Source organism: Helianthus annuus, chromosome 3 (genome assembly GCF_002127325.2).
Source record: "Helianthus annuus cultivar XRQ/B chromosome 3, HanXRQr2.0-SUNRISE, whole genome shotgun sequence".
Classification (NCBI taxonomy): Eukaryota; Viridiplantae; Streptophyta; class Magnoliopsida; order Asterales; family Asteraceae; genus Helianthus; species Helianthus annuus.
In genome coordinates, this window is record NC_035435.2 from 110918435 (window position 1) to 110932578 (window position 14144).

Genomic DNA, 14144 nt, shown 5'->3' on the forward strand with positions numbered 1-14144 from the left:
GAAATATCTTGAAAAGCCTAGCCTAATATAGGAGACCGTTTAATATTAATAATTAAATATATTATTTTTGACCTTACTCTGTTTTTAATGAAACTTAGGTTAAAACATAGATAAAAATATGCTCGTTCTAATGATATATTCGCCGTTTTATAAAACGTCATATTTTAAAAGTTATACGAGAAAAACGAGTGAAGCAGCTGAATTAATATATATAAGCAAGCAAGCTAGCAGGTCAAGCAGGCAGGTAGGCATGTCAATTGTATCCCACATCGACCCAGAAAGGTTTTGAGGTGCTTGCTTGCTTCCTTTAAATAAGAGTCTCAGTAGTTTGTATAGGTACTAGTTTCTTTAACGGGAATGCTCTAGTATAGAGAATCCTGAGTATACGATACCCCGTTGGGTGTTGTTAGTAGTCGTTTTTGGAGCGCGAGTAGGAGCAGGAGTAGGGAAACTCTACATCAACGTGTCGTTGATAGTTTTAAGGTATGCTCTCGTTTACGTTTATGTTTAGTTATTTATTATTTAATTTTAGTAGTTAATAGGAGTATTATTAGTAGTAGTAATATTATTATTAGTAGTAGTAATGTTAGTATTATTTTTAGGTACTAGGGTTATTGTCAGGGGCGGGTATTGGGTAGCCTAGCCTTAGTTAAGCATAGACTGATCAACCATGCTTAAACAAGGCAGCACTAACCAATATCCAACCATGATAATGACTAGTTAGGTGTACCATTACCTAACCTAGGATTATGTAATTGTGTCAGGACCTTGAGACATAACCCAGTCGTACTAGCGGCTGTTGAGCAATTGCTAATCAGGTGAGTCATCATACTTGTCTTTTAAATTGTGATAGTATATTCACCCATAACTGGTAATAATGAGAATGCTGCAGTATGCATGTGTCAGTAGGGGTATATGGGATCCTATTATGCTTAATGAGGTGTGTCACTCTGGGAAGGGTAATAAGGTGTTGTACCCACAGGCACTTCGTGCTTATAAGGTCCAGCGACACACACTCATACCTATGTGACGGCCGTAGGGGGACACAGCTGGAGGACCATTATGTCACTTGTACGGTGGTTTGTGACAAGTCAAATGTGACCTATAAGGTTCAATAAGGCCCAACCTGACTATAATGTGGTCACATGCCCATATTGTGTATGCATATAATGTAAACTATGGTCTGTCTTTATAAAAATTGTATAGTATGAGCTCACCAATATATATCTGACGTCGTTTTGAGTATACTTATCTCAGGTGAGTCATGAGTAAAGCTATAGGAACTACTTGACAGTTGTGGAGTTTTTGAAGGTCAACGAGTTCTTACTTGCCAAAAGTTTGTAAATAAATAAAGTGTTGTACTCAGACTATTATAAGTTTTAATGAAAGTTTAGTTTGTTTCCGCTGTAAGTGTATCAATTGTGCATAATCACCAGGGTTACGGGGTGGGTGTTACAGTTGGTATCAGAGCCCGAGGTTTTAGCGAATTAGGTATTGCAGGAATGACTAAGCTTTAACCAGTAGTTCTCTAAAGATTAATAGCACACTCAGACTAGGACAAATAACATGTTATCAGGAAAAGTACTTGCATAGTCAATTGAGTGACGCTAGAAGAAGTAAACTATGTTGTGCCTTTTTATGTGCTATATATATATATATCTATGTGACGTATATAGTTGTTATATTATAATGATGTATCATACATACCAGTAACTCTTTATACTCATATTCCTATAGGAAGGAGACAATGTCTGAACATAGAGATGAACAAGGGTATAGAAATAATCAGAATAACAGAAGGAGAGAGGAAGGTTCTTATAGGACTCGAACTCCCTCTCACAGTGTCACATCCCGGTCTAGTACAAGCATGCATCTAAATACTGATGATATCCATAATATAGCCATGGAAGTGGCTAAGGTAATAACGAATGCACAAACCGGTAATGTTAATCCATCTGGAGAACGACCTGAAGAAAGCTCAGCTGCCTCCACGCCAGTACAAAGGGAAAGAATGGGCGAAAAGAAAAACACCATTGCAACCATGCCACTAGAAGGAAAAGGTGAATATTCCAAATCAAAGGAATGTACTTATAAGCACTTCATGTCCTATAAACCTCAGTCCTTCGACAGAAGAAAGGGAACACTAGAAGCTCAAGACTGGCTCAACAGAATGGAGTCGGTATTAGACATATGTGAGTGTGATGATTGCAACAAAGTACGGTTCGCCGTACATATGTTTGAAGCCGAAGCCCTTCACTGGTGGAACATTGTGGTTCGAACAGAGGGAAAAGAAAAGGTTAAGGAGATGAAGTGGGAGGAGTTTATTCATAAGTTTCTTGCTAAGTATTGTCCTCCCAGTGAGACTGAGCATCTGGAAGTGGAATTCTTTCAGTTAAAATGGGAAATAAAACCTATCGAGAGTATGTTTCTCGTTTCAACGACATATCTCGACTGGTTTCTTATTTAGCATTGGCTGAGGAACAACTGATCAATAGGTTTATTTGGGGTCTACCATCTGAAATGAGGGTGTTTATCAAATCCAAATCCCCCAAGACTTTTGCAAAAACTGTTGAGGCTGGCGCCGTCATGACTGCCGAGATGATTCTGCGGCAGGCCGAATCTCCCGCACCAAAAAGGAAGTGGGAAGAAAGAAAGGGGGACACCCAGAATAACAACTTTAAAAGGCCTAAAATATTTCCTCAATGTCAAATTTGCAAACGCTTTCATACGGGGGAATGTCGTTTTCCTTGTCCAAATTGTAAAAAGACGGGTCATGCTCTTCAAGAATGCAAGGAAAAGAAGAAGTGTTTCGAATGTGGAGACCCTAACCACATGAGATCTGAATGTCCTGAACTCAAAAGAAATAATAAGACACAACCAAATCAGCCAAAAGGGCGTGCATTTGTACTCGCCACGGAAGAAGCCAAGACCAATACACACGTTATCACGGGTATGTATCTCGTAAATGATGTATATGCCCGTGTGTTATTTGATACCGGTGCAAATAGAAGTCTAGTGTCGACTACCTTTAGACCTTACTTGAACCAGGCATCCCAAAACCTAGACCATGCCTTTACAGTAGAAATGGCTGATGGAAGTCAAAGAGAGATAGTTGACATTGTTAAGAATTTTAAAATAAGCTTAAACAACCATGTTATCCCTATAGACCTAATGCCTATGGAACTTGGAGAATTCGACATAGTCATAGGAATGGACTGGTTGACACCATATCATGCGGAAGTTATATGTGAAAAAAGGATCGTCCGACTCCGATTACCCAACGGCAAACAACTAACTGTATCGGGAGACCGCACTGACAAGACTAAGGACCCCATCACGATAGCACAAGCACATAAATGCCTAAGGAAAAGGTATGTTGCCTTTTTAGCATATGTCATAAACACTACAGAAAAGCAGAAGGTCGAGGACATGCCAGTAGTACGAGAATACCCCGAAGTATTTCCCGATGAGCTCCCGGGACAACCATCGGATAGACAGGTTGAGTTTCGCATTGACCTAGTTCCCGGTACATCACCGATTGCTAAGTCGCCGTACAGACTAGCCCCGACAGAAATGCAAGAACTCAAGAAGCAACTACAATAGTTGCTTGATGTCACAACCCTAGCCCCGGTTTGACCCGGTCAAGAGCCGCGGGACAGGAATCCCGTGGTATTTAATAAATGCGACAGCGGAAGACTTTATCAGGATCATTTTAATACTTGAAATGCCCGTTTGATTTATTATATAATTTAGGAATAAAACCCTGTAATTTACACTAAAGTGATTTCACTAGGAAATCTTTATTTTTACAAAACATGTTTCTTTATTTTATTTTGAGCCACTTCCTTAAGCTTGTAGTGCTTCACGGCACTTTTTCCTGTATCACAACAGATCACCTGAAACATGTTTGAAAAAGGTTTTGTCAGCAGGGAAATACTGAGTGAATCATTCTTTTTGTTGAAACAATGTTTAGTTATAATTTTACAGTATTAAGAGCGATTACAATGTTTCTGTTTATCAACCATATACCCACAGTATTTGTCACTCGACCACCTATTTGTCACACCCCGACCACGTGGAACATACAAAACGTGGCGGAAATGTCGGGGAGTGTTGTAACAGAATCAATTGTTTCAAATCCATGGTAAATGAAGTTTCGTTTTATTAATCAAACATGAAAGTTTACATTGTTTAATCTAGAACCAAAGAGTACATAACATAGATTAACTAGTTCTTGTCTTGTTTTAAGTCACTAAGGCACATGTCCGCCTAAGTATGTCTTGATAAGTCCTATGCATCATCTCCTGAAAACACATGTGAAAATAGGTACGTCAGCATAAAAATGCCTGTGAGATACATTGGTTTTGTGAAAACGGGATTCATGACTTATGTTTGAGAAAATGTTTAGTCATGAACCTCGTATTTTGCTTTGTCTTGTAAATCATTTGAAAAACGGTAAGATCAAATGATATGTATAAATAAGAGAACACTGTATGGTTAAACGGATAACCATGTAAAATGAGTTTGTATAAGATAAGTCGTTTGTAAAACAATGTCTCGTGAAAAGTGTGTTATTTGTATAAAATGTCATATGTCTCAAATTGAAATGATTCAAATAACGCTACGATATGTAATACCATACAAACACTTATATATAGGAAGTACCAGCGGCGTATCCACCATGCTTGTATCATATTACACACGCCTCGTTACTTAATCACTTACTCAAACCAAACCATCAGAATGAAATGATTAACAATTGTGGAAATGTTTATGTATAGTCAAGTGTCTAATGTCAAATGTAAATCATGTCAACGGATACAACTGGTTTACACGGTTCAATGGTTACAAACGGTTCATATAATCGAGGGGTTAAGACGGTTCACATAGTCAAATGGTTACAACGGTTCAAAATGTAGTATAATGTGTTCATATGCTGGATGAGCATATGCAACAGAAATGCAATGTGAAACAATGTACTACGTATGCACACAATGGGCGTACGTAGCATGAAATGTATTGTAGAGTACAACGGTTCAAAATGTAGAATAATGTGTTCATATGCTGGATGAGCATATGCAACAGAAATGCAATGTGAAACAATGTACTACGTATGCACACAATGGGCGTACGTAGCATGAAATGTATTGTAGAGTACAACGGTTCAAAATGTAGTATAATGTGTTCATATGCTGGATGAGCATATGCAACAGAAATGCAATGTGAAACAATGTACTACGTATGCACACAATGGGCGTACGTAGCATGAAATGTGATGTAAAGCAATGTACTAAGTACGCATACAATGGGCATACATAGCATAAACATAATGAAATCATGTACTATATATGTACTATCGAACATAGCAGTATATGATGTGAAAACCGGAAAGCATGAAAGTAGCAAGTAGGCACATGTGTTTCACCCCAAAACAGTTTGGAAAACACTAAAAGAGGGGTTCAATGTACTCACCTGAGATTGCTTTGAATTCCTTGTATAATAACCAGATAATGCTGGTGATCACGGGATATCAAACGGCACCTAATAGGTAGCTATATTAATATACCGGACCAAAATCGGAAGGATCAGATAGTATGCGGGTTCGTAAACCAAACGAGTATGGAGACTCGTGTAATATGGTTTAACAAAGCCTACATACTAAAATGAAACCTAACCTAAGTGCTTACGCCCCATCATGATCCGTTCAGGTAGCTTAGGCTACCCTAACGCGTCGTTCACGTAGAACGCGTTCGGAACGCCTAACATCGCGACCACTAGGTATAACCTCGGAAGGTTATAGCTATGGTCACCTAATGTGTTTGGTCGGATCCTAATGATCGACCAAATGGGTCGGGTTCGAAAGTATAAGCGATGGTTTAGATCGCTTACCTTACGACCCTATATAAGCACTAAACTAAAAGTGACGAGCTAAGCATGTTAGAACATGCTTAACTAAGTTTAGAAAACGGGTTTGGCATCAAAACAAACGGCTTTGATGCCGACGAGTAGTTTGGTTACAAAATACGCAAGAATGCGCATTTTGGCCGAAACTACGACTCGTCACTGAGCCTAGATAACGTGGTAATCAGTAGGTATGGTCACTACGGACCATAACCATCGTGATCACGCTCACGTTATGAAGTTCCATGAACTTCACATCGACCAAAAGCTGGTCAATGCAGAAAGTCAACAAAATGTTGACTTTCGGACTCGAAAAGCGAATAAAAGAGCGAAAGAAGACTTACGGAAGGTCCCCGAGTGCTAATCTAGATCAAATAGCTCAGGTATGAAACAATGGTTTCAACTTAGAGCTTTAAGATCAGATTGTTGTGATTTTTACACAAAAGGGGGGGGGTATTTATAGGAAAAGTGGAACCGTTAGGATCGTTTATCGAATATCGTGCCGCGATCTCGAGCGTACACTTGTCAAATTCTTGTGGTAAGTCAGAAAATGCCCCTTGGCTCTTGATTGGGTGAAAGGGCATCGCCCCTTGATCGAACGAAAGGCCAACTGCATTAAATAGATGCATTGAATCTGTCTAACAGTCCCACGCGCCCCGCGTAAGGATTTGGTAAATCCTTACGCGCCCCGCCTAAGGTTCCCAGATCAGAATTTTTAATTTTGGTCCCTGCACTTCAGAAACACGTAATTTGGCCCATTGTTGGCACTTTTAAGCCCCGTTAACCTCATTTCAAGGCTCTAGGATGAAGTTAAAGTGTAGGGGACTTGAAATATGCTCAAAAATATTCCGGATGTCGGTTCGTTTGGCCGTACGATCGCGATGTTCGCTTAATTACGACGGAATGCGCATAAGCGCGAAAGACGATCCAAATGACGCGACGAATGGATTTTTCTCAAGCCAAACACTAAGGCATAATATAAGGATGCTTACATAAATTTTTGGATGTCCGGATGTATTCAGAACGTAAGTTACGCGCGAAAGTGCAAACTTGTGCACTTTTTGACACTTTTAGTCCCTGAATGACCCAAAAGTTTGTTTTAGCATACCAAACCCCTCAAAGCCTATTTCTAAGCTATGTAAAGGATATTTGTGGTATGTTTAACTTATGGACATGTTCCGGAATGTTCGTTACAGTTCAAATTGGCATACTTTCACAGTTTGTCAAGTTTAGTCCCTGTAAGCGAATTAACTTGTTTTTGCCATACCAAAGCCTTCAAAACTTATTTCTAAGTTATGTAAAGGTTATTTAAGGTATGTTGAGTATATGTTGATGTTCCGGAGTATTTGTCGCATTAAACTGAGTACGTTTAAGCATCAGTTAGCGTATAACTCTCCAGAAAGCGATGTAGAGTTTGAAATTGAACAAGAATTGTTATGTGTAAAAGATACACATATTTATACAAGATCCCAAGTATGAAATACAATATTTCATTGGTTTGGTATTTGTTTGATGGTTGCGGTGACACAGGTGTCACAGTCTCCCTTACTTTAGGAAATTTCGTCCCGAAATTTATTCGTAGGAGTCTATTTGTGAATTTGCCAAATAACCACCAACGATATGTAAGGCAATATCTTGTCATTTCCTTAACGGTCATTCTTCCAAAACGAAAATGAACAGACGGGTCATTTTCAATGGTTGCTTCATCAGAATTGGAAATGAAGGATTACACAACGGATATTCGTTTCCTCAACATATAATCTTCAGAAACGAAAATGAACAAACGGGGTCATCTTCAACGGTTGCTTCCTCAGAGTTGGAAATGAAGTATTACACAACGGATATTCATTTCCTCAACGGATAATCTTCAGAAACGAAAATGAACTAACAGAGTCATCTTCAACGGTTGCTTCCTCAGAGTTGGAAATGAAGGATTACACAACGGATATTCATTTCCTCAACGGATAATCTTCAGAAACGAAAATGAACAAACGGGGTCATCTTCAACGGTTGCTTCCTCAGAGTTGGAAATGAAGTATTACACAACGGATATTCATTTCCTCAACGGATAATCTTCAGAAACGAAAATGAACTAACAGAGTCATCTTCAACGGTTGCTTCCTCAGAGTTGGAAATGAAGGATTACACAACGGATATTCATTTCCTCAACGGATAATCTTCAGAAACGAAAATGAACAAACGGGGTCATCTTCAACGGTTGCTTCATCAGAATTGGAAATGAATGGGGTTAACTCTAGACACATGACAGAACTTGCTGTGATTTCTGTGCACTAGATTCCATAATTATGTATGCATCCATAATTACGTAATCCCTTGCACAGTCCGCACAGTTTGTTTTGTAATGTTTTGGGGAAGGATATCAAACTTGTGATGAGGGTGACTAGACTTCCATCGGTTCCTTTTTAATTAGATCGACAGGGGATCTTCTTAGTTAGGCCACCAAGGAGTCCTTTCAGCTATATCATCACATGATATCCCTAACCAGATTTTTGGATGAATCTGTTTAGCTAGACCACTTAAGGGGTCTAATTATGAAGTAGTACTTTATAATCCGAGGGACTTAACTATAACATAGAAGTCCATTGAGGATTTTAAGTAATACCTTTGGGCATCCTACTATGAATCTCTTGTACACGGATATGTAAGATTCTACGAAGATTTGGATAACATAATTTGGATCACACAACAACACATAAGGAAACACATAAGCACATAGTCACATAATTGTTTAACTTGATCATAATTTGTTATTAACTTGTTATCGATCGAATACGGATATGGAAATCTGTCGACGGATCTCAATGTTCACTAGAATCTATCTGAGAAGATAGAAAGATCTCCCAAAATTCGATTTTTTATTACAAGGAATCACCACATTCGAATGAAGGTATATAACAATTAAAGACTTACGGGAAATCCGTAGGTACCCTATTAAGGATTTATAGTGGTACCTTGGGTATTCGTCTTGTGTTGTAACCTGCGCCTTGTACTTCGTTTCCTTAGAATAAACGGGTACTTAGGAATTCCGTGGAAGACGCAAGCGATTATAGAATGGGAGAATTTTGGGGGTAGTTTGTTCTTCAAGGAATACGGTTCCTTGATTGTCGGTATTGCAAGGGATATGTCGTTTATACATGCAACCATAGAAATACATTGCAATGTAAATGAAAGATTTATTTATAAACAACGATATCAATTGTTCCTTGGATCTTGACAACAAAAGAAACTTAATACATAAGACATGATTATTTCTAAACGATGTTGTCTTCTAGTCAGTCGGGTGATCATCCTTGTGCTGGATTTGCATTAGCAAGCTTTGGGCAATTTCTTCGGAAATGACCCATCTCGCCACAGTTGAAACAAGAACCTGGTAGGAAACGACCTTGAGCGGGATTGTTGCCAGCTTGGTTTGGTGCAGCTGCAGCTGGGCAGATTCTTGTTGTATGGCCTATGAGTCCACAAGTTTGGCATTTGCGGCACCGTACATTGGCGTGATGATGGAGGCTACATTGGTTGCACAAGGGTGCAGTTCCATTGTATGGTTTTCTAGCAGAGGGTTGAGCTGGTTGGTTGGCTTGACCATTGTGAGCGACCACGGCGAAGTTCTGAGAAGCCTTTCGCTTCTTTGACTTTTTAGAGGATTCAGTCTGTTCATCCATGGTCTTTGATTCCCCGATTGGGTTTGATTCCCCGACCGGTTTCTTGTCACCTTTTCGGAAAAGTTTACCTTTCCTGATCTTTGATTCAGTCAAGGTTGCAGATAGCTCAATGGCCTGTCGGACTGTAGTAGGGTTGCTACCAATCACAATGTCTTGTATTGAGTCTGGGAGGCCATCAATGTACTTCTCGATTGCCTTATCCAAAGGTGTAACCATATCTGGGCATAACAAACTTAACTCCTCATAACGGTCTGTGTAGGCTCGATGCTCACCGCTAACTTGCTTAAGATCGTCGAACTCCGTTTCCAAAGCCCTGATCTCATGACGAGGACAGAATTCCTTCATCATCAGAGCTCGAAGCTCTTGCCATGTTTGAGCTAGTGCCACATCGGCACCCCTATCTCTCATCACACCATTCCACCATGTCAAAGCTCGTTTCTCAAAGACGCTAGATGCGAATTCTACCTTTCGCTCGTTTGGACATTGAACATGTCTGAAGGTGTTCTCTAAACTCTCGAACCATTGCAGAAGGGCAGTCGCTCCTTGAGATCCAGAAAACTTTGATGGCTTAGCCGAGTTGAACGTCTTGAAGTTGCAGGGGGCATTATGGTTGTTGTTGGCCTGGTTCCATTGAGCAAAGAGGTTTGGGAATTGAGCAGCCATCTGCTGCGCAATGATCTCTGCCAGTTCTGCAGTCGCTATCTGGTTTTCGCGTCGAGGAGGCATTCTAAAAGAGGGACAAGAAATTAAGTAAATGAAATGGCATTGGGTAAGAATAGGATGTTACAATTACCAGCCATACTCATGGTTGAGGGTCGTTTGTTTGAATCCACGAAGCAAACAAACAACACCAAGGCTGAATCAAAGCAACTAGATCCTCATAGTGTATCGCGAAGACATGCTCGCCTATAAGTGGATACTCACCCCAAGAGTTCCCAGGTAAGAGTGACTGGTCCGATTATGTGGATTTGTACGAACACTCTAACCTTAGACAGAAAACCCAGGGTACAGGCATTCACTCTTCCAGTTCGCACGTGTTCACACTAGTTAGGACCCAAAACTTTGACGGGAGTTTTGAAAATTCAAAGGGGTTCAAAACCTTATAACAAAGGGTTCAAAACCTTACAATAGAGGGTTCAAAACCTAGTAATCAATCATCCTAGAACAGATGATTAGTTTTCAAGGCGGTTTTGAAATTTATGTTCTTGTTGTGGTCGTCGCCTAAGGATAGGTGACGGTATTGTTTTATGACTAAACGCAGGTGAACTCGCGTTAGGGTCCTAGGAAGGTTATAGACTAGGTCAAAGCATTACTAATAACCTAATTCCCTATAACCATTGGCTCTGATACCATCTTTTCTGTCACACCCCGACCACGTGGAACATACAAAACGTGGCGGAAATGTCGGGGAGTGTTGTAACAGAATCAATTGTTTCAAATCCATGGTAAATGAAGTTTCGTTTTATTAATCAAACATGAAAGTTTACATTGTTTAATCTAGAACCAAAGAGTACATAACATAGATTAACTAGTTCTTGTCTTGTTTTAAGTCACTAAGGCACATGTCCGCCTAAGTATGTCTTGATAAGTCCTATGCATCATCTCCTGAAAACACATGTGAAAATAGGTACGTCAGCATAAAAATGCCTGTGAGATACATTGGTTTTGTGAAAACGGGATTCATGACTTATTTTTGAGAAAATGTTTAGTCATGAACCTCGTATTTTGCTTTGTCTTGTAAATCATTTGAAAAACGGTAAGATCAAATGATATGTATAAATAAGAGAACACTGTATGGTTAAACGGATAACCATGTAAAATGAGTTTGTATAAGATAAGTCGTTTGTAAAACAATGTCTCGTGAAAAGTGTGTTATTTGTATAAAATGTCATATGTCTCAAATTGAAATGATTCAAATAACGCTACGATATGTAATACCATACAAACACTTATATATAGGAAGTACCAGCGGCGTATCCACCATGCTTGTATCATATTACACACGCCTCGTTACTTAATCACTTACTCAAACCAAACCATCAGAATGAAATGATTAACAATTGTGGAAATGTTTATGTATAGTCAAGTGTCTAATGTCAAATGTAAATCATGTCAACGGATACAACTGGTTTACACGGTTCAATGGTTACAAACGGTTCATATAATCGAGGGGTTAAGACGGTTCACATAGTCAAATGGTTACAACGGTTCAAAATGTAGTATAATGTGTTCATATGCTGGATGAGCATATGCAACAGAAATGCAATGTGAAACAATGTACTACGTATGCACACAATGGGCGTACGTAGCATGAAATGTATTGTAGAGTACAACGGTTCAAAATGTAGAATAATGTGTTCATATGCTGGATGAGCATATGCAACAGAAATGCAATGTGAAACAATGTACTACGTATGCACACAATGGGCGTACGTAGCATGAAATGTATTGTAGAGTACAACGGTTCAAAATGTAGTATAATGTGTTCATATGCTGGATGAGCATATGCAACAGAAATGCAATGTGAAACAATGTACTACGTATGCACACAATGGGCGTACGTAGCATGAAATGTGATGTAAAGCAATGTACTAAGTACGCATACAATGGGCATACATAGCATAAACATAATGAAATCATGTACTATATATGTACTATCGAACATAGCAGTATATGATGTGAAAACCGGAAAGCATGAAAGTAGCAAGTAGGCACATGTGTTTCACCCCAAAACAGTTTGGAAAACAGTAAAAGAGGGGTTCAATGTACTCACCTGAGATTGCTTTGAATTCCTTGTATAATAACCAGATAATGCTGGTGATCACGGGATATCAAACGGCACCTAATAGGTAGCTATATTAATATACCGGACCAAAATCGGAAGGATCGGATAGTATGCGGGTTCGTAAACCAAACGAGTATGGAGACTCGTGTAATATGGTTTAACAAAGCCTACATACTAAAATGAAACCTAACCTAAGTGCTTACGCCCCATCATGACCCGTTCAGGTAGCTTAGGCTACCCTAACGCGTCGTTCGCGTAGAACGCGTTCGGAACGCCTAACATCGCGACCACTAGGTATAACCTCGGAAGGTTATAGCTATGGTCACCTAATGTGTTTGGTCGGATCCTAATGATCGACCAAATGGGTCGGGTTCGAAAGTATAAGCGATGGTTTAGATCGCTTACCTTACGACCCTATATAAGCACTAAACTAAAAGTGACGAGCTAAGCATGTTAGAACATGCTTAACTAAGTTTAGAAAACGGGTTTGGCATCAAAACAAACGGCTTTGATGCCCACGAGTAGTTTGGTTACAAAATACGCAAGAATGCGCATTTTGGCCGAAACTACGACTCGTCACTGAGCCTAGATAACGTGGTAATCAGTAGGTATGGTCACTACGGACCATAACCATCGTGATCACGCTCACGTTATGAAGTTCCATGAACTTCACATCGACCAAAAGCTGGTCAATGCAGAAAGTCAACAAAATGTTGACTTTCGGACTCGAAAAGCGAATAAAAGAGCGAAAGAAGACTTACGGAGGGTCCCCGAGTGCTAATCTAGATCAAATAGCTCAGGTATGAAACAATGGTTTCAACTTAGAGCTTTAAGATCAGATTGTTGTGATTTTTACACAAAAGGGGGGGTATTTATAGGAAAAGTGGAACCGTTAGGATCGTTTATCGAATATCGTGCCGCGATCTCGAGCGTACACTTGTCAAATTCTTGTGGTAAGTCAGAAAATGCCCCTTGGCTCTTGATTGGGTGAAAGGGCATCGCCCCTTGATCGAATGAAAGGCCAACTGCATTAAATAGATGCATTGAATCTGTCTGACAGTCCCACGCGCCCCGCCTAAGGTTCCCAGATCAGAATTTTCAATTTTGGTCCCTGCACTTCAGAAAGACGTAATTTGGCCCATTTTTGGCACTTTTAAGCCCCGTTAACCTCATTTCAAGGCTCTAGGATGAAGTTAAAGTGTAGGGGACTTGAAATATGCTCAAAAATATTCCGGATGTCGGTTCGTTTGGCCGTACGATCGCGATGTTCGCTTAATTACGACGGAATGCGCATAAGCGCGAAAGACGATCCAAATGACGCGACGAATGGATTTTTCTCAAGCCAAACACTAAGGCATAATATAAGGATGCTTACATAAATTTTTGGATGTCCGGATGTATTCAGAACGTAAGTTACGCGCGAAAGTGCAAACTTGTGCACTTTTTGACACTTTTAGTCCGTGAATGACCCAAAAGTTTGTTTTAGCATACCAAACCCCTCAAAGCCTATTTCTAAGCTATGTAAAGGATATTTATGGTATGTTTAACTTATGGACATGTTCCGGAATGTTCGTTACAGTTCAAATTGGCATACTTTCGCAGTTTGTCAAGTTTAGTCCCTGTAAGCGAATTAACTTGTTTTTGCCATACCAAAGCCTTCAAAACTTATTTCTAAGTTATGTAAAGGTTATTTAAGGTATTTTGAGTATATGTTGATGTTCCGGAGTATTTGTCGCATTAAACTGAGTACGTTTAAGCATCAGTTAGCGTATAACTCT

At 39.6% G+C, this 14144-nt stretch overlaps 1 protein-coding gene across 1 annotated transcript; it reads left to right on the forward strand.

Moving 5' to 3' along the window:
* The first annotated feature begins 1747 nt into the window (after positions 1 to 1747).
* Positions 1748 to 3603, forward strand: LOC110931948. The gene is made up of 2 exons (XM_022175317.1): positions 1748 to 2420; positions 2468 to 3603. The coding sequence occupies exons 1-2, from the start codon at positions 1748 to 1750 to the stop codon at positions 3601 to 3603; spliced, it is 1809 nt and encodes a 602-aa protein (XP_022031009.1).
* Positions 3604 to 14144: the final 10541 nt, after the last annotated feature.

Coding starts and splice junctions, on each gene's coding strand:
- LOC110931948 (XM_022175317.1), top strand. CDS start 1,748: ATGTCTGAACATAGAGATGAACAAGGGTATAGAAATAATCAGAATAAC. Junction 2,421..2,467: donor GGAAATAAAACCTATCGAGA/GTATGTTTCTCG, acceptor TTTCTTATTTAG/CATTGGCTGAGGAACAACTG.